This window comes from Helicoverpa zea, chromosome 14, assembly GCF_022581195.2.
Source record: "Helicoverpa zea isolate HzStark_Cry1AcR chromosome 14, ilHelZeax1.1, whole genome shotgun sequence".
NCBI lineage: Eukaryota > Metazoa > Arthropoda > Insecta > Lepidoptera > Noctuidae > Helicoverpa > Helicoverpa zea.
The window spans coordinates 8,917,990-8,940,642 of record NC_061465.1 but is presented as its reverse complement, the minus strand read 5'-3'; the positions used below and the strand labels follow the sequence as shown (position 1 = coordinate 8,940,642).

General features: G+C 34.6%; 1 protein-coding gene across 1 annotated transcript; it reads right to left on the bottom strand.

The window, feature by feature from the left end:
* Positions 1 to 281: 281 nt before the first annotated feature.
* LOC124636441 lies at positions 282 to 21,794 on the bottom strand. The gene is made up of 6 exons (XM_047172535.1): positions 21,154 to 21,794; positions 5,046 to 5,225; positions 4,143 to 4,264; positions 3,577 to 3,817; positions 3,065 to 3,327; positions 282 to 2,459 (listed from the first exon to the last, which is right to left on the bottom strand). The coding sequence occupies exons 1-6, from the start codon at positions 21,296 to 21,298 to the stop codon at positions 387 to 389; spliced, it is 3,024 nt and encodes a 1,007-aa protein (XP_047028491.1). The 5' UTR covers positions 21,299 to 21,794; the 3' UTR covers positions 282 to 386.
* Positions 21,795 to 22,653: the final 859 nt, after the last annotated feature.

Below are 22,653 nucleotides of genomic sequence, written 5' to 3'. Positions count from 1 at the left end.
TATTGAGACTTAAATAGTTTTTATGTAGGAGTAGTCTAGCAAATAGAAATTAAGAACTTCTCGGTAAACTAGAACGCCAAGTTGAAATACTTTATCATTTTATTTTCGGTGTGCATAAAAAATGCTTCTAGAATGCTTCCTATGGACATTAATGGGGGAGGTCTATATTCAGCAGTGACCATCTTATGGCTATCTTCTTACGACATAATGACATGGGTGCCTAATAAAATGACATATTCATATAACACCTTTCGCTTGATGAAGGATTACCAATAAAACCATTTTTCGTATTGGACGGCTTATATTCATCACTTACTTAAACCTAACTTAAATCAAATAAATTATTAAATAGTTATTGTCTAGAATTCCCTAAAAAGGCACTTGGGTTACGTATTGTCTTTGTCTTTAAAGTTGTCTACAACTACATCTGTTAGACTACAACGTCTGGAATCTCCTTCTTCTGCATTAGCACTCTCTCTTCGTATGCGAGAGAAGAGTCTAGGTACGGGCCCTGTACTTGATCGTCCAGCGTCTACTGGAGCAGGGGAGTATCTCCTCATCCGAGGTTTAGGTGCCTCTTCTTCCAAAGCAGTCTCTGAGTACGGAGGTGGTGGTTGCTGCAGCATTGACATACGACATTCTCTTGCAGCAGTCGCAGTCGGTAGTTGCAGCTCTGCCCCGGCAACTACAGTTGCTAGCGTTGGTGTGAATTGCGGAGCCGCAGCCCTTGCAGACACTCGTCTCCGTCGAGGCCCTGAATCATCTGCACGCTTTGGTTTATTCTCTTCAAGGCTATCCCTACTTGGTGGTGTAGGTATAGAGAAATCAGGCCTAATTGAACCACGCCTTCTGGACGTAACTGCGCTTGGTTCCGTTATAAAGTCTAATAATCCCGGCGGATCATTAGATGAACCTGCAGCAGTTTCTAAAACTGCTAATGCTCTCAGTAGATCAGCTACACTTGTATTCTCTAAGACTTCTACTTGTTCCGCTTCTGGAAGACTAGTTATATTAACATCGGGATCAAACAAACTTGGCCGACCGTGCCTCGTCCTGTTTCTGTAACGTTCCAAATCACTTGAGAATTGACCAGGTTCTTCAAGAGACCGATTACGTCCCTGTCTTTTTTGACTATTGAATTGTTTTATGGTAGCTTCTAGATCATCTGGACCTCCACTAGGTGAGCTATTCTTACGAGAAGCTCCAAATGAAGGGAATAAGCTGCCGCGTCCTGTACGAGTTTTGTTTTTATAATCAACCAGTTCATCAGAGCTCTCCGGCATGACATCGTCATCATTTTTCTTAGATCTTCCAAAAGAAGGAAATAAACTGAGCCGTCCTTTTTTCGTTCGGTTTTGGTATTTTTGTACTTCGTCTTCATCTACAGTATCTTCATCGTTGCTTGTAAGACCGCTGAAATTAAACTTCGGAAAAATACTTCGTCTTCCTCGTTTCGTACTTTCTTTGTACCGTTCTGCATCATCATCGGGATCACTGAAGTCGAATGTAGGGAATATACTATGTCGACCAGATCTGGTTCTTTCTTTGTAGGCCTTTGCGTCCTCATCCTCACTGAAGTCAAATGTAGGGAATATGCTATGTCTTTTACTTTTTTGTCGATATGCTCTCACCGCTGCTGCATCTTCATCTTCAGAGAAATCAAAAGTTGGGAAAATGCTATGACGTCCACGATTTGTTTTCTCTATATAAGACATGGCTCCACAATCTTCATCTTCACCATTAAAGTCGAAACTCGGGAAAATACTGTGACGGCCTCTTTTTGTTATCTCTTTGTAAGCTTCTGCTTTATCTTTGATATTTTCGTTAATCGCTTGAGAAGTGGGGCTATCGCCTCCACTAGGTTTTCTTGAGAAGAATCTTGTTATTATATTCTGTGACGGAGCAATATCTTCTGGGTAAACTTTAGATGGCAGTGATAACTTACCACTTCTAATGTTAGCTTCCCTTCTGAACTTTTCAGCTGATTCTCCGTTAGTCCAAGTGTGCTCGTGAACATCTTGAGGGATGTATTCTTTCTTATAATTTGGCACAGCTACACTCAACGCTCTGGTTCTTTTTGGATTATTTGGTAAATAGTCTTGGCCTATACTAAACTTAGGTGGCCTTTCATTAGCTAAAATTTGTTCATCGTCAAATAGATGCACACCTTTATCCACACGATCTTTTTGAGCTTGTTCCAAACCTCCTAGTACATTAACTACACGTGCGAGAAGTTCAGCTGGTTTAACAATAGCTGAGGCAGTGAATGTCTTTTCTTTATCGATTCCAAGTAAATCAGTATCTGATTGAATCCGAAGCATATCCTTTGCAGACAATGTGATATTTTCAGAATTAGCTCGTTTTCTCTTGTAAATAATGCCTCTTGGTTCAACGTCGTAGGTGAAAATGGGACAGCTGGCACTTCTGTAGAGAGGCGGCAAGGTTTCAACATACACCGGCTGAAAAGATTGAGGGAGATAAATATTAGATTTCACCTACTTTTTATGTAAACTAATGTAAGTATAATGTTTAAACGCAGATAGGTAAAGTTCTGAATTTTTAATCATTGACTCTCATTAAAAGTGTAGGTATCTACAACATGTAACTTAATTAACGCACATCCTGAAATTAGTTTGTTCAGAATCGTTTACTGAATCGATTTATATCATTTTTAATATAGGTAATTTTTTATCCCAAAAATAATTAAAACTACGGAAATTATTGTCATATTAACCCTGTACAGTCAAAACAAATTCAAATAGACCGTAACTCAAAGTAATAAGACTTCGTGTATTGTCGGCTTTTTCCGTAGTTTCGTTATGTTGTGTCGAGTCGAGCGGCGCGCGGCCACGCGCGGCGCGATATTTGCATGCGTAGTTGTATGACCAAAAGTTCTCCAAGAATTGGTATAACTAATTTAGTAAATAACAATGCATATACATGTTAAATTAAAAATTCAGTGTATGTATTATGATTATAACATAATATTCTAATTGGCGTGTTTGAGGGTGTGCGTTAATTACGTTACATGTTGTATATGTCTGATAGTAAATAACAAAATTACCTTAATTTTAATAAGATTGGCTTCATTAATAATCTTTCTAAGAGCCGATAAATCCTTCGTGAATCCTTGAAGAATTTTGTTTTGGGTATTCTTGAACTGGCAAGCAAATTTCTGTTCTATCCTATGGATTCTCTCAGACCTCATGCCACTGGTTATGAAACCAAGCAGCATGACGATGTAGCCAAGACCGAAGGTGATCCAGATGATGAGGAATATCTGGTAAGTGCAGAAGTAGCCGTATTTGAAGCCATTGTTCACCGTACCTGAAATCATAAAATAGATTGTTATTATATTTGCAAATTGTATACGAGGCTATTTTGGTAAAGATTCCATGACTTTAGTGGCATTTGATTTTAATTTTACTCAGCTAGTTTGATGTTAAGTTTGTCTAGATATATTGTGATTGCCGAATTTAGTGTTGGAACATTTTGACGTAGCGCGGCACTATTATATGGTGGTAGAACTAAAGCTTATCTTAGAATAACTTCAATAAATAATTGATAATTTCGTACCAGCAACTAAATCACCGAAACCAATAGTAGTTAAAGTGACGAAGGCATAGTATATAGCAGCGACGTAATCCCATCCTTCGAAGACCACGAAGATACAGGCGGGCAAGAATATAAAGAATAAGAAGCCAGGAACCAGGTACAAGAAGATCTGGCCCAACATGCCGAGGTTGGTGAAGTAGTAGCCCAAGTTATGAGCACGCTTCTCATTTCTTCTCTTGTATTTTCGGTAGACTGATATTAACTGTAATAGATAAATGTTTCCGATTAGAACCTATTTTTAGTCTTTTGTTGAATTAACTTATGATAGAAGTTTTTCTTTTGTTTTAGATATGTAGCTGGGATATACCTCGGTTCTTTACATTTTAGACTGCCAAAACGGTCGCCTTAACCTACAAAAAATTATTACTTGGCACAGAATCTTGGTAAATCATAGTCGATTCATGTAAGAAATAATACACTCTAACCAAAGGATAGACTTCTAAATTCGATAGTGGCTTTATGCGGTGTTAAGTTTTTTGGTGTCTTGTTGGAAATATTATTTATCTTAAATGCTGAAAAAAATATACCTGCATGCCGAAGTATTCACCAAGGTTTGCGAGTAAGATACCGTTAATAGGTATGCCGAACAACCCATAGAATATCATCAGGATTCTTCCCAAATGAGTTGTAGGCGCCAAATTACCGTAACCTGAAATTGTAAGAGAAGAAAAAAATATATAAAAATTGGGTCAAAAAAATGCATAAAGATATCTTCAACACAGCACAATCTATAAAATCGAATTTATTTATATTTAAAATGTACGCATAGATTCTATAGGTGTTGTTGCCACAAAGAAAGGAAAACAAAGAGACTATAAAACAGAACACAAAGTAACTAATTAGATGTTTAATGATACAGGAAGAAGAATCGTTTGCCTCAGTTTGCCTCATAAATATGAATATGTGGATACATTACAATTACAATAAACATATACCGTCTTACCACAAAAATTTTTAAACGTCAGTTTAAGACTTGTCTAAAAAAATCATCAAAAAAATGTCAGATTATGACGTTGACATATGGTTCATTTTGCAGCCACAATTTTTTTAGACAAGTGTAAAACAGACGTTTAAGTTTTTGTAGTAAGGCCAATATTGTTTGGATTTTATCAGGTGCTTACAACAATATTATTAATTTTTTTTTGAAGCCTAAAGCCTCTGAAACTACTGAACCTATTTGAAAAAAATCTTTCACTGTTGGAAAACATAGTAGCCAGTCTTCCCAAGTAACATAGGTTATGTCTTATCCCGTTTTCCCCGGGTTTTTTTATAAATTGAATTACAGTTGTGTCCATCTTTTTCAGAAGTAGCCTCTAGTATTCAATCAAGTCTTATATCAACTTTAAGAACCAGATGAAGTACGCTGTATTGTATGTGCTAAGTAAAACAATGGTGAACGCAACAGACAAAACTATGAATGTTAAACTTACCGATAGTACTGACGACCGTATAAGAGAAGAAGAAGGAATGATAGAAGTCCCACTTGAAGGGCGGCTCAGCATCCTCCGTGGTATAGTTGAACATAGATTTGCCGCAGTAGTCCGACAACTTGCGGAGAATCGTGTCTTGTTTCTCTGGATCATCAGGAATGTAGTTTTCGTATAACAAGTCTGGAATCAAAAGATTTTAGAATTAGACTCAAGTAAGATGAATGGAATAACAATTTATGAATGGTTAATGAAGATATCGGTCAAAAAGTTCCATCTATAGGCAATATCTACTTGGGTTGTCATATTCAAAAAGTCGTGATTGTTAACTTTAATTCTCGCTATAAATAACAAACGAGGTTGTTAAAAAGCAACAAAATACTTATATTGTTATTACATATCGTGACATCCTTGTTAATAAAGCCAATAATTTCAAACAAAGTAAGAACATAACCGAAGCATTTAGCATGCCCCTCCTAACAAAATGGCCACGGCAATAAGAAAATATAGGGCTCTAATTAAGCAGTTAACCGAGTTTTTACGAATGACAATTTTACGCCCGAATCAACACAAATTAGTTGTTTTTATTCCAAATTGCATGGGATTGATGATTGATTAGAGGTCGTAAAAAGTACTAGAGCGGTGCCCTGTTGAGAGTAAAAAGTTGTGATTGAATCGCGTATGAATGAGGGAAACTGTATTGTTGTAATTGAAGCGTATTGCTCTTACTATGTAACTGATGGAGCGCGAAGAAATGGTGAATTGTCACTTTGTCATGGGATTGGCACAACGGTCTTTCCTACTTGTTGGCTTGAGTGTGATTCTACAAATCTTGTTAGAGTAGAATATTTAAATAGGTAAAAAGAAACAGTTTGTTGAAAGTGTGTGTAATCAAATTGAAAACTCCAAAAAAGGAAATAGAGCGGGAAACGGGCTTTCAAAAATACATATTTATCTGAAGCTTTTAACAAAACATACATTCTGTCATCCATTTGAATTTGTTGACCATGCATCAAAGAGCCTGATTAATCCGAATCCCGCAGAAATCCACGGAAACCATTTGTGGTTTATCACAGTAGCATCTATTCAGCAGTTTATAATGGGTTAAAAAGAAGGCGCGGTCCTTATTGTTGTGGTACTATCATTAAATGAATATAAAACCGATTTACGATACAGGACCCGATTGAATTGTACCAACTATTGTGGTTTGAAGGTCGATGTCACTGCCAAGACCGGTGCAAAGGACGATTAATAGATTTTTAATATGCACGTGGACGACAGTTATTTGAATGAAGTTTGAATTATGATGTCTGAATTGTATCTAGCGTTAGGATCGATTTGAAACAATTTGAACTCTAAAGCAGACAGGTTAAAAGCGATATTTTATTGATCAATGGCACACACACTTTTGTATGAGAATAAACGTTGTAGGGTCCCGTTCTATACTTTGGGTACAGAACTTTAAATAAAGCAATTCTTTTGATAAAATGGTAATTTGGCTTGAACTGAAGTACATAACAAGAATTTCCAATTAACAGAGCTTATTAAGAGAGCGAATTAAGAGAGCTTTGCAAAATGGGATTGGATTAAGCACAAATTTGAATAAGCTGTTTCATTCGCACTTGGTTCTTTAATCTCAGGATTAGCATAGATTTAGATCTATGATCTAGTTCTGCATGAAAATATTAGCAACTTAATTTGAACCTTTTTCTTTTGCGCGGTTTCACCCGCACCCTGTGGGAGGTACTCCGTGTAAAAGTATAATAGTACGTTAATAAGCGATGTAACACTGCAAAAAAATTTCATGTCCTTCCAGTATTTAGAAGTGTCCGTCAAACAAGCAAACAAAGTATTTAATCTCCATAACATTAGTATAGAACTAGACGTAGAAAATATTATGTTGATTTGTGTCATTGTATCATCTTAGTGATGAATTTATAAACACCGACGTCAGAGATCTGAATGAAGTATTCCATGATTTACGTCAAAAACTCCTCATCGACTGTTCTAAGTGATACAGTAGCCATAGGAATGTTAATTTCGATTACAATACTTATAATCAAGAGGGTTCGATTGAAGCTATACAAAATAAAGAAATAACATTGGCGTCTAAATTGATAGGGTTGACGAGAAAAATATCAAAGTAGACTGATACAGTAGAAAATGGATCAAAACTGAGTATAAAAAGGAATAGTAAATTCAATAAACTTTATACCTAAAAATGCAGAAAGTAACGTCGATGATGACGAAGAATAATTTGACTTTGTAGAGGAAAGTTTCACTTCGCAAATTATCCTTTCAACAGTTACGAAAAATAAAAAGTTTGTATCAGTATAATTAAGCAAACCCTATATACATTTAATCCTTGCAGTGTATGCAAATTCAATGCAATTTAAATGATTACCTTCTACCATATACGGTCATGATTAATAAAATGTGTCAACCCTAAGCAATTGAGGACAATTAATGCTTACATACTCAATCGATAACAAGATAAGAGCATCGATTCTAAGGTAATGATGCTGACATAGAAATCAACTACTTGGTTGTACATGGTAATCATGTGTTCGTAATGGGATGTGTTCACACTGATCTCAATCGTTATAGTGACAGAGGTGGTTCATTTGCGAACGGGGCTGCGGGGTTGTTTGAAAAGGGTTACCACAGCCCTGGTACATAAAGGGCTTAAGAAGGAACATGGTGGATTTAGTCAGTAAGAGTCTGACACTCCTTCACGCCGCACCCACATTTCCACCCCAGTGGGACATTGCGATACATTAACGAACCTAGGAATATAATCCTAAAAATTATGGGCAAGGAGACATTGATGTTATTTACACTCACTGCAATATTAGTACATTGTTAGATAATTTGATTCACGTCCAGATTGCCACGTGTTAATTGACGCATCTCATGTTGACGTACTCTATGGTGATAATGACGAACTGGGTTTAGAAATATACTTTCATTTAGTCTTACCCAACGACGCAATAATTCACAAATGGTAAATATTGTGCTTTGATTTATATAGAATAGAATCAAAAGCTTATTAAGAGAACTAGAAAACTAGGAAAAGGAACTAGTGAAGAGAAATAGCACTAAGTTGCATTTTGTGCAATAAACGTTGCAGGAAAGTACAAGTACAATGAGACATACTTCCTTAATATCCCTTTCCAGTATTTCAAACGAGGATAACAACGTTACATCAATAAAAGGCAGAAAAGTTGATCGTGAAGAACAAATAAAATCAACTCCTGATGTTCTTGATAATATTAAAACCAATTCATAAATACGTGATGTGGAAACGCCTTACGTAACAGGGAAAACGTTTTAATTATCACATCAACCATGAATTAACGTGTTAACCGCTTTATTGACGACAATATCGACACTATTTGCTTACAGTTGTGACAGAGCAACTTGTAAAATCGTGAAGTCTTCATAATTCTCATTATGACGTTTAAAAGCTTCGAAAAGACCCTTTGTAGGCTCATTTGGTTCTAAAAGGTCTACAGCCTTTTTGTGTTCATCAGAGTCTTACATTTTTTGTTAGAGAATTATCATGTTGTTATTAGCTTCGAAGGGATATCTATGTCAAGTAACTTCATAGTCATTCTAAATATTGTCAACTGAATCATAGCGTGAATTGGTAAAGTCAATTTCGGAAATTATGCTTCTTTGGAAAATGATGTTGAACAGATCATGATGTGACTACCTATCTTGACTGAGAGATTAAATTCTGATATATCAAATGAATCAGAGAATATTAATTCAATGGGTACGGAAACAAATGCGTGAATAGTCCAAAATACTCAATATTATGATACTCAGATACTATGTCAATGAGAATAGTCCTCATGATTTTTTTAAATTTTCTGGTCGTTGCGGAATATTAAGTTTTCCTTCAAAGTATAGTATCATCATAATGTAATTGTTATTCTCCCAGCGCACCGACCTCGTGGTTGAAAATATTGATCACGATCTATTATTCATAGGGGTTTATTTTCCGCAGATTTCCATTTGGCGTCATCTTACCTAAGGTTTCTATTCAATGACTTATAGGCAAATCCAATTTAAAGCTTAGTGTGGTAAGGATCCTAGTTCGAATGGAACTCCTAAACAGTGTTCATCTTCTAGTCTTGAGAATTCAAACAGTACAGGGCTTATCGCCAAGGAGAAGCGTAAAACATGTTTTAAAATCTGTGATATGTGGATGTGGAAGTATATTAACGATTGATGACAAAGAAGAGTCGTTTAAAGGGTAACAAAGAAGACACTTCAAAGTGACGAAATTATTTAAATACCCCAACATCACCTGAGGAAATGTACCAACTGTTATTTGCTCAACCGTCAATGTATTTTTTGTAACGCAAGGATAGCATACGACAGTTCTAATTTAAGGCTAATTTTCTGATCACGATACTTAGTTGACAGAAGCCTTGGTTTGTTTGCTTTTACGATGTCACATGAACATATTAAAGTTAGTGGTATTGGCCTGAAGTTATATCGATGTCTGCCTTGTTTCTAAGGAAATGCAGGACGATGAAGGTCAGACTAGGTTCAAACACGACGGTATTTTGTGAGACATATATTTTCCAATTAAGCTGATATGTAATTAACCTGATTGAAAAATAAATGTCTTTTGATTGAGAGTATTAGGCGATCAAAGGAGGTGTGACAGTAATAATGATATCATTAAAACTTCTAATTGGGATGAGTCGTACCTTTATTTTGATTTATTTGATTGATTGAACGACGACGAATAACTTACTTAGGGAACCTCTGAATCCATGATTCATGTAAAAAGACAGACTCTTACATTATCTACATTCAGCTGTTAAACTTTAGCCTATTTAAGTTCGACTCTAGTCTCACAAAATAGCACAAAACCTGAATAAACTTCTAACTATAATATTTATAATACCTGATCAACATCACGTTCCTCTTTAGATACTAAAGTTTTTTTGGTATTTACCAAAGTCGTTGCCTTTGAATAAGTAGGTATCTCTAAAAAAGTCCGTTGTGTGGTTCTACCTATACCAGATCTGAATTTGCAACGATCTCAATCATGAGTGACATGGCAAGAATTTTAAAATCCTCACACATTATTTCCCTTAACAACAATCAGTCCCGAATTGCGAAAACATAGAAGTACGATTTTATTGAAGACAAGTCAGTATGGTGATGCAGATGATTTAAATCATCCAAACAAGTAATGCAAATATTTATAAGGGTAAATGATAATAAATAAATTAAAATTAAATACTAACTAACAGTGTTTAAAGACAGATGTTCTCACTAGATTCATTTAGGTAGACAACTCTTCAAGAAAGGAAGAAAAGACAGAGATGATATCTTTGACTCGCTTCTATAACCAAAATATTTACAAAAACAAAACACATAATATAAACAGCCCAAATTACATTTTCCTCTGTCGTTTATCTCTACTAAAGACGTACAGGTCATTCATTTGAACGTATAAACTTGACCTGTGACTTTCCAGAATATATTACACAACTAAATAGTGTAATAGATCAAGACGGTTAAGGAAACAATTCGTTAGTAAATCATCAAAGATTCAGGTGCCGACGCGACACATAAGGACGTCTATATGACTGGCCTCTTGTTGTACTGTTATCCTTATACCTTCCTCACACGGGGAAAGAATTCTAATGTACCTACATAAAACAGGAGTCTAGCTAGTGATTTATGATTTGAATTAGGAAATTGTGGCAAGGAATTTAGCTCTAGAAGGTTGGATGTGCAATTTCTTCAAGGTGATATAACTTTAGGATTTTACTGTCGGGTTGAAGCCCAGTTTATTTCTTATCTCTTATTGTATGGTATTAAAAGCAGGTTTTTGAGGGTAACGTCCTTTGCAATCACCTCTACCTGGGACGAGATTATTTTTGCAAACTCTACCCTAGATATGATAATATAGAATCCAATTTTACGTGGAGGCGAAACGTGTCATTTATTTCTCACACACGCATTGCGAATCTTTTACACTTTATTATTAAGTTATCTTACCATAAGATATCCTAAATGTGCCTATATAAAAAATAAACGAATCGATAAGTTACATAAGCTTGAAAAAGTTGATTGAATAAATCAGCACTCTGAGACAGATAAAATGTTGTTCCCACCAAATAAGGCAAGTCTAAAGCTAGGTTATAGGTTAATACGAAGAAAAACTCGACCCGACGGTTTTTTTTTATAACAGCACAGAATCAGACAAGACTGAACGTTATGTTAAAGACTATAAGGTGTAAAATAAAACTGTAAATATTGGCTTATATACTGGCTTATAAGTAAAACACGAGAGTATACAAAATTTATCTACAGGGCTAAGACGATCGACTTACATGAATATTGGATTTGCTTCTGTGTGCCCTAATTTTTGTCATAGAATTAAGAAATATTGTAGAGTATGTAGTTGCAATGGATAATACCTATACCTATCGGTATCATGTCAGTAAATATGTGATAAATTAATAATACAATACTTTTTTAGGTAGGTATAAAAGTGAGAGGTACTCACTTTTATACCTACCTATTTTAACAAAATGCGCAGAATTATGTTTGAAGCCTAGAATTTTACAAAAGGATTTAACTTGTACAATTGTTTGAGTGTTATTTAAATGACCTGGAGCATAATCATAGAAATAGACACCAAGTTGACATTAACAGGATCAAACCCAGAACCCAAAAGAAGGATTGCCCAAGGACCTTTAATGGGACCAACGATTTTTTTTACAAAAATAACGAACAATTTTGAAATGTAAGAAATTAAAACGACACATCTATTCGTTCAACATCCCAAGACCTGTTTAGCACAGCATTGCTCATGACCGAGTTGTAATTTTAAGGCAATCTAGCTTGTTCGGCATAAACATTTGTTTATCCCTACATTATGTGTTTATTACTAGTGTTAACTAGTAATGCGCGGTCACGCTCATGAATTTATGATTTTGATTGTGATGATCACTTGAAGGCTTTAAGCAATCACCGTCTCTATTTATGAAAATATAATTATCATAAAAGAAAACTGGCTATTTGGTGTATTCGCAATGAATCCGAACCCATTTATTGTTGGGAAAAGGTTAGGCAGATGAGATATCTGATCGGTTTCCAGTCTAACCCGATGCAGCTGAGTACCTAAGTACTTACCGGTGTTTGAGGTAAAGCGATTACCTATCTCTTTAACTCAGTTACACGGACAGCTCGACACCCCTTGGTAAGACTGATGGTCAGACTTTCTTACTTTACATAAGCCTCACGATGAAAAATGAACAAAAAATTACGAATACCGATTTAAGAACCATAACTACTCGATTAAAAATTGAAATGTACTGTCATCTTAGTACGAGAAATTAACAAAAAAAGAGCTGAAAAGAGACGTTACAATTTCTCAGGCTTTTCCACAATAGCATAACTTGGGAAAATCAATGTTGAAGTAATACTTAGACTAATGACCACACAAACGTATTATCTTGTAGTTTTTGCGTCATCAATCTATGGTCTGAAGTAAGCAATGATTCATGGCAACACTTTGATAATACAAATGTTCTAATTAAGTGTTTATTTTTCTGTTGGATGAGCCATTACAGGTGTCAGTACGATCCGAAAAGGTTTGATTTATATTGTATCGATTTAAAATCGCGGGAAGTTTTAGTGTTTGGTTTCCTCTAACGAAGCAGAGTTTCGGGTACTTGTAACCAAGAAAATGTTGATTCTCTACTCTACCGTATACTTTATTATTTTATCTCTAAATCACATACAAAGCTGAAAAGTTTGTTTTCTTATTTGTTTATCTGTTTATTAACTGCGGTAATCATATGAATTATATCATCTGATTAAAAAAAAAATCTGTGCTAGCTCATTTATTGAGGAAAGGTATTGGCTACTTGTTATCCGGATGCACGGAGTAGTTGTCATGCCACGCGGGTGAAACCACTGGCCGAAGTTAGCATCTAAATAAAACTCTATAACATGGCAAATTGGTTCTATACAACCTATCTTTTTTCCAGCAATCAACCGAAAGCGTCAACGTCAAAATATTTTAATAGAATTCAATAGACAATGCATAAATAAGTACGTTTGAAGCTATTTATGTATTGTGTATATTATAATATATCTTTTCATTATTTACCATCAGGAAAATGGCCTAAAAGACTTCTAATTACAAGTTATTTGAACGTGTCGGTCCGGTTAAACGATCGTTAACTTACACACGTCATCAGTTTGTCAAACAGTACAGAAGTGATTATCGACAATTTATGAGATGGCAACATGACAACACTATTGATCACTATTGATGAAAAGATCTATATCGTCAACGTTTAGTAAAACAACATTTTGTAACAAGGGACAGTTTTCTTTACCTTATTACTTATTTTGTGGATATAACTAGCTTCTTCTCCCGAGGTTCTACACGCTTACCGCAAAAACTGAACAGCCCATGCATATGTGATTCTGATAGTATGTATGCTATGATTAGTTTCCCGCACCCAGATAAAAGTAGCTAATATGATATTCGATATTCGGATGTGTAGGTGATACAATACTTTCTTATAAAGTTAAATTTCAGCCAAATCTCTTCAGTAGTTTACTTGAAAAAGTTGCAAACATCCACAAATGTAAACTTTCATGACACTACTGTGATGTGATGTAATCATAGAATTATTTCAGTGAGTCCACACTTTCCCTAAAAACCTAATTCACATGATCTCCTACAAATGTTAGTTAATTACCAGCCCAATAAGATAAATAGAGAATTTAGAATGTGTTTATTTGTCCTATATCTAAACAGCTGTACTCTTTGATGTGCACTTAATTTCATAATTAAATTAAGAACTAGGAAGGAAATGAAATCGGAGCATGTACGGAGCAATTATAAAATGATATTTTCGTAACCTCAATCGATAAAACTTCTCGATTTATGTAGCTATTCGATTATCGTTATTGTGTTTCTATTTTTGTTTGCACTGTTTAAAATGTGTTACGAATTAGTATTGCATGTCGGCTATTTTCGCTACTTATCTATTTAATAGGGTCTTAAAACAAAATAAAGATAAGAGGCTCCGAAACTAATGAACCGTTTTGAAAAAAATATTTCACTGTTGGAAAGCTAAACTCTTCCCGAGTAACAAGCTATATTTTATCCCGGTACGGGTAGAAGTTCACACATGACGCGGTTGAAACCACGGGAAAACGATAATTATTTTACCTAATTTAGTATTTCCAACTTCCACTGCGCATTTTATAAACAACAAGACGCAGATTTTCAGAAGTAAACATAGATTTCATAACTGCATAGAAACGTCTGAAAATAAACGCTACTTTTTAGCTTACAAGGAAAATAATTTCTACTTATAGCATACAAGTAAAGCGGTTGACATGAAAATATACGCTAGAACAATGAGGTAAATGACAATGGCTGATCGTAGTTAATTATGAACCGATATCTATAGATGGGTGTACATAACTCTATAGTTGTTGCATCTAAATATATACTGTAAAATGTCAATGTATGTTGGTTTTAGACTAAAACTATACCTTTGTGGTTTAAAATATGACAGTCAGAAAGTGTATTTTGAAGTTGTAATTTTGACGAATTGCAGAAAATGCTTTAATTTTAGCATGAAGATAAGTAACAGAAGTATGAAAATAATAGATAAAACATTAATTCTGCTGTAAACTCTATCAAAAAAGAAAGGTGTAATGGGTATCTGTCTTATGCATTCAACAAAACATGACGTATACATATTTCTGTCGCATACACAGGTAACTTCTAGAGTTATATTTTTTAATAGAAGCCGTTCTATAGATAATTGCACAAATACACAATGTTAGTAAGGTATGCACATTAATTACCTGATTATGCATTTCAGGTTGAGGACATTAGGTGTTATGAAGCGCTCAGATAAACAGATAAAGAGAAAATAATGCAGTGATTATTGTTAAAGATAATACTACGATTTATCCTATACTCGCAAGAGGCGTATTACCGTAGTAACTATTTAGTACTCTGTGGTATTACGAACTAGCTTTTGATCAGCATTTTTCGCGCGCGCTGTGGAAACTACTTCGTCCCGGATAGTGACCTTTAACAGCAACGAATGAGTTATCTAATACTGAAAAAGTTTTTTGAATAGGACGAGGAGAAATTAGTGTCATAACCTAACAAATAAGCTCTCTAGCTTTATCGCACATACCTGTAGATATAGAATATGCAAAATCGCATCGTTATAAATCGTGTTCCATAAAATTATGGTGCCAATGAAACACATATGAAGGTATTATTAATACTCATAAAATTTTATAGTAAGTATGAAATATTACAGTTATGCAGACTGTTAGAATCTCTCATCTCTTTTTTACGATAGTAAAAATCATCCCTCCCGCTGTAGGTTAGCAGCGCAGCGGTGAGGGCGTGTCAGACTTTACTGACTAAAAACCAGTGGCGGATTTACCAATAGGCCAAGTAGGCCAGTGCCTAGGGCGGCAGATTTAGAGGGGCGGCAAATTTACCAATTTTTTTTACAGGTTTTTTTTTATAATTGAGTATATGAGTACACAATCCATACCTATATAAATAAACGATTAATAAACGCAAAATTAATAAACTGTAATATATACTTAGGTACTTATGTGATCATGAATTTTAAAATATTCTAATAGCGTTTCAATAAAAGTAAAATAAATTACTTCATCATACCAGGTTTGTTCTGCGCCCTTTGAGTCCTCAAACTAACAAAAAGTTAAAGCACCGAAGTAGCAAAAACATCTGACGATTTCTAAGCTGTTTATGAGGTGGAGGACTTTTGTGTCCCAAAACTCGAAAAATTTCGCGCTCGTTGCGCTCTCAGCTTTTTCCCTTTACACTGGTTTTTTTTCAAGCTTGTTTGAGTATTTTTGTGTTCCAAGACTCAAAAAATTTCGCGCTCGCTGCGCTCGCGCCTTTCACTTGACAGTGACTGTTTTCTGATTTCTTTAGGTGTTATTGCGTCCCAAACATCAAAAATTTCGCGCTCGCTACGCTCGCGGCTTCTTCTCTTTGCAGTGCTTTTTTTTCGCTCTTGTTTGGGTAGGTATTTTTGTGTCCCAAAACTAAAAACTTTTTCACTTTACGGCGGTTTTTTTTTACTCGTTTTGGTACACAATTATTGAGTTTTGGAACAGAAAAGTTTTTACATTTGTCGTTTTTTCCCGATGACCCGATGCTACGCCGCCACTGAATCATAGCACCCGAACTAATGAACCGATTTCAATTTAGTATTTTTTTGTACTACAGGTGTTTTACGAGCGAGTGTTCTTAGACATGTTTGATGAAAATCGATTGAGCCGTTTAAAAGTTACAGAGGTTTTACTTTTCAAAGTCGCTGTCATATAAACTTGTTAATATTAAACTCCTCGGTACATAGAGGCTTGCAAAAATAATCTAGTAACTGACAGAAATATCATTAAGTTCACAATCATTAGAGGCGGCAAAAATTGAATGGCCTACTAGCGGCAAGTCTGTAAATCCGCCACTGCTAAAAACCCATCGTGTACCAGGGCTCTCGAACTCTTTCGATCAATCCCGCGGCAGAATGTCTCATCTAAATTAATTAAATACCTGATACATACCCAATTTCTCATTATAAAATAACCTGACATTTTATAGTTTAATGGTTGCATATTTATGCAACCATTATAATACGTGGTCAACGACCGACAACACCGAACACCTGGAAACCGACCCCAACATTGTTGGGAAAAAGGCTCGAAGGATAAAAACGTGGTCAATGAAATGGATTAGATAAGTTAGGTGATGAAACAAATTATAAATTACTTTTATTATAGTTCGGCCATTCAGAGAATGCGTTCCTGACACGTCGCGATTGAACTGACGACGTAACTTTGCAATGGCGTTGCAGTTACGATAAAAATATTTTTGCTGGTTGTTTACCGTTTTAACAATTGAGGAGCATTAAAACAACATTATTATATCAATAATCAATGAATGTTATAATTTTGTGCCAAACTGAGTGTCAAATAACTTGGTAAACAATATTTTTCTAAATCTATACTGCGCTATTACAAGGTTATGTCAGCGGTTTATATTTTGTAGTGCTGTGCTAAAAATAACAGGCAAGTATCGTAATCTGTTCTTATACAGTTATAATATAAAATAACACGTTTTGATTTTCTTTTTAAGAATTGGAAAATAATGGACTATAAGACTTAATTATAACGTTTATGAAATATAAGAATAAAACTATGACCAAACCGCATTTTTATACTTAGATTAAAAATGGTAACCCCAAATGGCGTTATGGGCCGCCATTTTGTGACGCTAAAACAGTCGTCCGTTGTCGTTTCGTGCGCATAGACCACGTTTTTCAAGTGTTTTCGATCTGTTTTTATTTGATTACCTGGCTTTTGTTAGACCGAGATATCAGGATTGATTCTGTTATTGATAATAATATAATTATACATGTAGGCGAAGATGATGATGAAGACACCACCTCCTCAAGCAAATCGGAGTCTGATTAATATTCTGTTCGCACATTCAATTCAATGTACTTGTAACAAAGAATAAATAAAACAATTTTATTATATGAATATTACCTTTTTTTGGTTTCCACTTAAATAACTAAAATATAAAACAAATGATTCCGCCAATTTAAAACGAAAATAATCTTAAAATAATGCGGCGGTTCATTTTGAAGGAACGGTAACGAACTCAGTGTTATGTTGTGCCCATCACTAGTCGTGACTAACTGATAGGTGTCAGGAACGCATTCTCTGAACGGCCGAAGTATAGCCTTACCTAACGATGTTACCCGCATCATTATAATGCTCATAACATCCCTACAGTAGTTATATTCTATATCATAGAAAGAGTAATTGACAATTATTACAAATGGTGTAGTATTTTCAAAGAAGTTATATGTCATAGTTTCCTTTTTTTTCTGTTTGTTTCAGAGATATGAATGAGTAAAGGTTTTAAAGTTAACTTACACTACTTTCTTATGTACCTACGAGTTTATGGGAAACTTGGGTTTTGGCCGCTTCAGCCATTATGACAAAGAAGGTTAGAAGGATACCTACCTTAGCTCAGCAATAGGCAACCACGGTAGGTTAGGGAAAAGTAAGAAGATATGATTATTAATACTTTTTACGTTAATATGTCTTGTACATACATTTGCGAACTGATCCTAACTAGTAAATTCCTTGAATTAAATGTTTACTTAAACAGTTTATAATTATACATGACTAGTTTAATTTCGTGTTATTAGTAAAGCAAAATACTCTTTTACGTTAAAAATTGTTTACAGACATCTGAATCACACGTCTTAATTAACTTTTATGATTACTTTTAATATTTTTATGATGTCTCTCTCTAAAGAAACATTGTAATGATAACTGTAACAAAAATTCCATCGTTTTCACGCTGAAATTTGTTTTGAAACTGCAAGATTATCCTTTGAATACTTAGTTGACTTAGTTTATTGTTACGTTAAATATTTAGGGTGCTATAAAAATAGTTTGAAGTAATGAAATGAGATCATTCGTTGGTTATATATATTTTAGTTGATTTGTCAAAAACTAAGGATTGGAAAATGCTGGGTAGGTAAGTTTATTAAATTGTATTTTAAACTGTTTTTAGTCAATCAAACGCCTGCGTTACTGCAACTGTCAATTTTAATTATCTTCAATATTTGTTTACCTTTGTGCTGTCCTAATAAATATTCATTTTTAGACGCAGTCCATAATCATTAGTTGTGAAATATAGCTATTTAGCAATCACACCTTTACTGAGGAAAACATGTTTAGCGAAGAATATCGTACCTACAATATAACTGGGATTATTTTATTTAAGTCAATAAATATATTATGCATTATTTACTTAATTTACATATACAGATTAGAGATTAGACAAACAGTTTCAAATGCATTACGTAGTTGAATTTATTAGGTACCGTAATTATAATAAGTAAGAGTCTTTATTTAATTATAATTGTTTACTATTCTTTGTGTGGTATAATTTTTTTCAGGTTTGCATAATTGTAAGTGTAAATGTAACTGATAGATTCTAAACAATGTGTATTTTTTTTAACTTTTATAAATCTGAGATTTTTTTCAGATATTTTGATAGAAAGTTTCATCTGCCTACCCTTTTCTCAACTATGTTCGGGTCTGCTTCCAGTCTAACCGGATGCAGCTTAGTATTAATGTTTTACAAGGAGCCTATCCTATCTTCATAGAAAGTCTATGAGATAAAAAAAACTGATGATCAAAAGCAATCCTCTTGTAGGTCATGTAAACTTTTTTCTAATCACAATCTTTAACGATAGAGTGCTACTTATCGATAACCATGAAGGTCTACATTGATACACAGTTGAAGCACATGCAACTCTTCACATAGACAATTGTCTCAACTTTTTTTATCTGGTCGCGTGATCAAAACAATGGAATGAATGACACATTGACGATTATAGAGAGGTTCCGAAGATAGGCTTATTTGTATCGGTTGAAAGGAAAAAGAGGCTGTTGATATATTTTCTGTTATGTGTGTTTTTCTTTAAATAGCTTTACGTATTTTTTGTATGAACTTATTTGGTTGTAATCGTATAAAAATAAATAAATGCCAGCATAAGCGCCTATAGACCGATATATATTTTTTTATTATATTTCATTGCTATTTTTTTCTGAAGATATGCTAAGATGAAGCAATTGATTTAGGCACGGGAAAACGCGAATTTTTAAACTATTGAACATCCTTGGCAGTCGTTACGGGTAGTCAGAAGCCAGTAAGTCTGACACCAGTCTAACCAAGGGGTATTGGCTGCCCGGGTAACTGGGTTGAGGAGGTCGCTTCTTGTAAAGCACTGGTACTCAGCTGAATCCGATGAGACTGGAAGCCGACCCCAACATAATTGGGAAAAAGGATCGGAGGATGAGCTATCTTACATCGCTTTGAAGTCTTCAGTAGAATTAATTGTAGGTATAGTTATATAAAAAGTTTATGTTCTTATTCAGAAGTACTGCGCAAAACGCATTTAAATTAGGCATATAAATCTTATATACCTATTTACATTATCTTTCTAAACACGATACAAATAACACAGGTATATCAGGTACGAACGGTTTGCAGGAAAAAATACCGATATTCTTAACAACTCACGTTGCACTACAATGACAATTAAACACAGTTTAAATCAATAATAGCTATAAGAAAAACGCACGTATTATTAACTTTTTCACTATATCCTATTTAGGTACGTAGATTTTGATTTAGGTAGTCCAGCAATGGGCATCTTTCGGGTGAAACGACGATGACAACATTTTAAATTCTGGTAAAGGTACCTAACTGTTAGGTAATTATATGTATGTGTATCACCAGAATTGAAGTCAAGTTTAAGCATAATTTAAAATAGAAACGGTATTTCCGAATTAAGAATTAGTACACATCTCTATTTCTGTATAAAATGAAAATGGGTTTTCACAACACACTTTTTTTGAACTCAAATTGGTTACAAAGATTACCTTTACCAAAGATAAGGCTATATTCAAAATAACGATTATTCAAATAACTTCAGTTATTACATTACCTAAATTGTCAAAAGTCAACGAACCTACAAAAAAGTGCGCTATTTTACGTTAGAGTATAAGATCTCCAATAGCAATAGAAATACCTATTAGTTTTCATTTGTTTTTAATTTTTATCAAGATAGCACAGATATTCACAAGTACCGATAGCCTGTAAACATTATGAAGTGCACTAACTTTATTGACAATTGATTTTATAAACTTATCAAGTATTGTTACTGTTGTTACTGCCTATCACATCTAATGTTCTACTTTATTAACAATAATCTAAAATTTAATTTATAACCAATCACTGTTTTTTTTATAGCAAGTTGAACTGATAAAAATATTTTCAATGAGAAAACCGGGAAATCAATGAGTCAAAAAACTGAAGTCTCAATTCTTGGTAACGCAAAAAGAATTTTCTTGGTTTTCAACGTCAGAACCGTCTGACATGAGATTATAAACAAATCAGTTTGAACGGTAGAGTGTTATTTTTTTTTAGTATTTGGTACCTACGTTATTTACTTACTTTGAATCTCAAGCCTTTCTAGCTTGTCTTCAGCCCTTTGCTTCACTTCAAGAGGGCTCTCTATATGGTAGAATATACTAGCTCCCACCAATAAATACATTATATGCAGCGCAAGCATGCAAGTCAGCTGCTTTTTGGACATCATCTTGACTAGTTTCTTTTAAAAATTCTCTTCAAAATCAAAAATATCTTTCACACAACACTATCGTATCACAGCTGTCTTAAAATATGTCACAAAATATCACAAACGTTTCATAATCCATATGGTCCCTTGTAAAGGAATTAACGATTGCAATAACAGGAATCTCAAAATGTCCAATGTCTCTATCAAACGATTTGGGGGTGAACTGAGGTTTTCCTGACAAACACGCTTCTTTTTGTACCACATGTTAATAAGGTCTTCATTGAAGATGATTATTGATACACAGGCACAATTTTTTTCGAATATATTGTTCGTATATACATCGTGGTAAATAATTGCTTGAGATGACACTTCCCGATTGACCGACGTTCGACTCGAGCGCTCGATACGTTAGAATGATTTTCCCGGCGCGCGCGCCTGCGAATCGTATGCCGTTTGCTCTGACGTCCTTTTTTTATACGGCAAGCTCTAAATATTTGTGTGACAACGACACGAATTAACTCGTCGTAAAGGATAATAAGTAAGGTTATTACCGACATCGTTACACTAGTTCTGACGCAGTGATAATGCTAACACTGAGGCGAAAGATTTCGTTTACGACCGGGGATTAAAGAGGATTCTGCGTTTGATAATGAGAGTTACATCACTAACTGATAGCGAATTCTTCCAGCACCTAACTTTGACGTAGCCTAGGAACGATTAATAAGGCTTGCTTGTGTTGACGGTACAAAACTGTTTTGTGATAAATTGCTAACGGTAAATACTAAAATGATAAGTTGATATTTAATTATATTTTAATTGCGTCTACGATTAGTCATTCATGTACCAGATGTGTAGTTTGATAGTTTCGTCTGTTATAACGTTGTTGATTCAAAGATAATTCGGAGTTGAACGCACGATCGCTCGGTCAGTTGCAATCGGAAAATTTTTAATATTAACTTTTACGTTTTACGCACCAATATTTTTTATTTTTTTATAAATAGACACACTCCACATATTTTCTTTGTTACAGACTTTTGTTCACGCACAAAGTTAGGGCTTGGTGACGCATTGTATGAAGCTACGCCTTTGTAACTGTAAAACCTTGCCCAACTTGTTAAGAGTGACGTCACAAACACGGGATTTAGTTGTCCTCTTACGCAGAGAGTACGTGGTGTTCAGAGTCTCTGGAAAGTACTGCGATAATACCTGACTATTGCAAACAATATTTATTAATTTTATGTCTCTTTTCAACCTACCAGTTCGATTTATTCATGCGTACTTACATGGTAAAAATTACTCATAGGTTTATGCTCAATTAAATATAACTTCATCTTGTTAAGTAGGTTTACGCACGTAAATGTGTCAGTAGTAAGTTT

What these genes read in the sequence shown, in the direction of transcription:
- LOC124636441 (XM_047172535.1), bottom strand. Translation starts at nt 21,298, where the DNA reads ATGATGTCCAAAAAGCAGCTGACTTGCATGCTTGCGCTGCATATAATG. An exon ending in AGAAAGGCTTGAGATTCAAA is followed by an intron (nt 5,226 to 21,153) that starts GTAAGTAAATAA and finishes TTTTGATTCCAG; the next exon opens with ACTTGTTATACGAAAACTAC. An exon ending in CCAATCTTATTAAAATTAAG is followed by an intron (nt 2,460 to 3,064) that starts GTAATTTTGTTA and finishes CAATCTTTTCAG; the next exon opens with CCGGTGTATGTTGAAACCTT.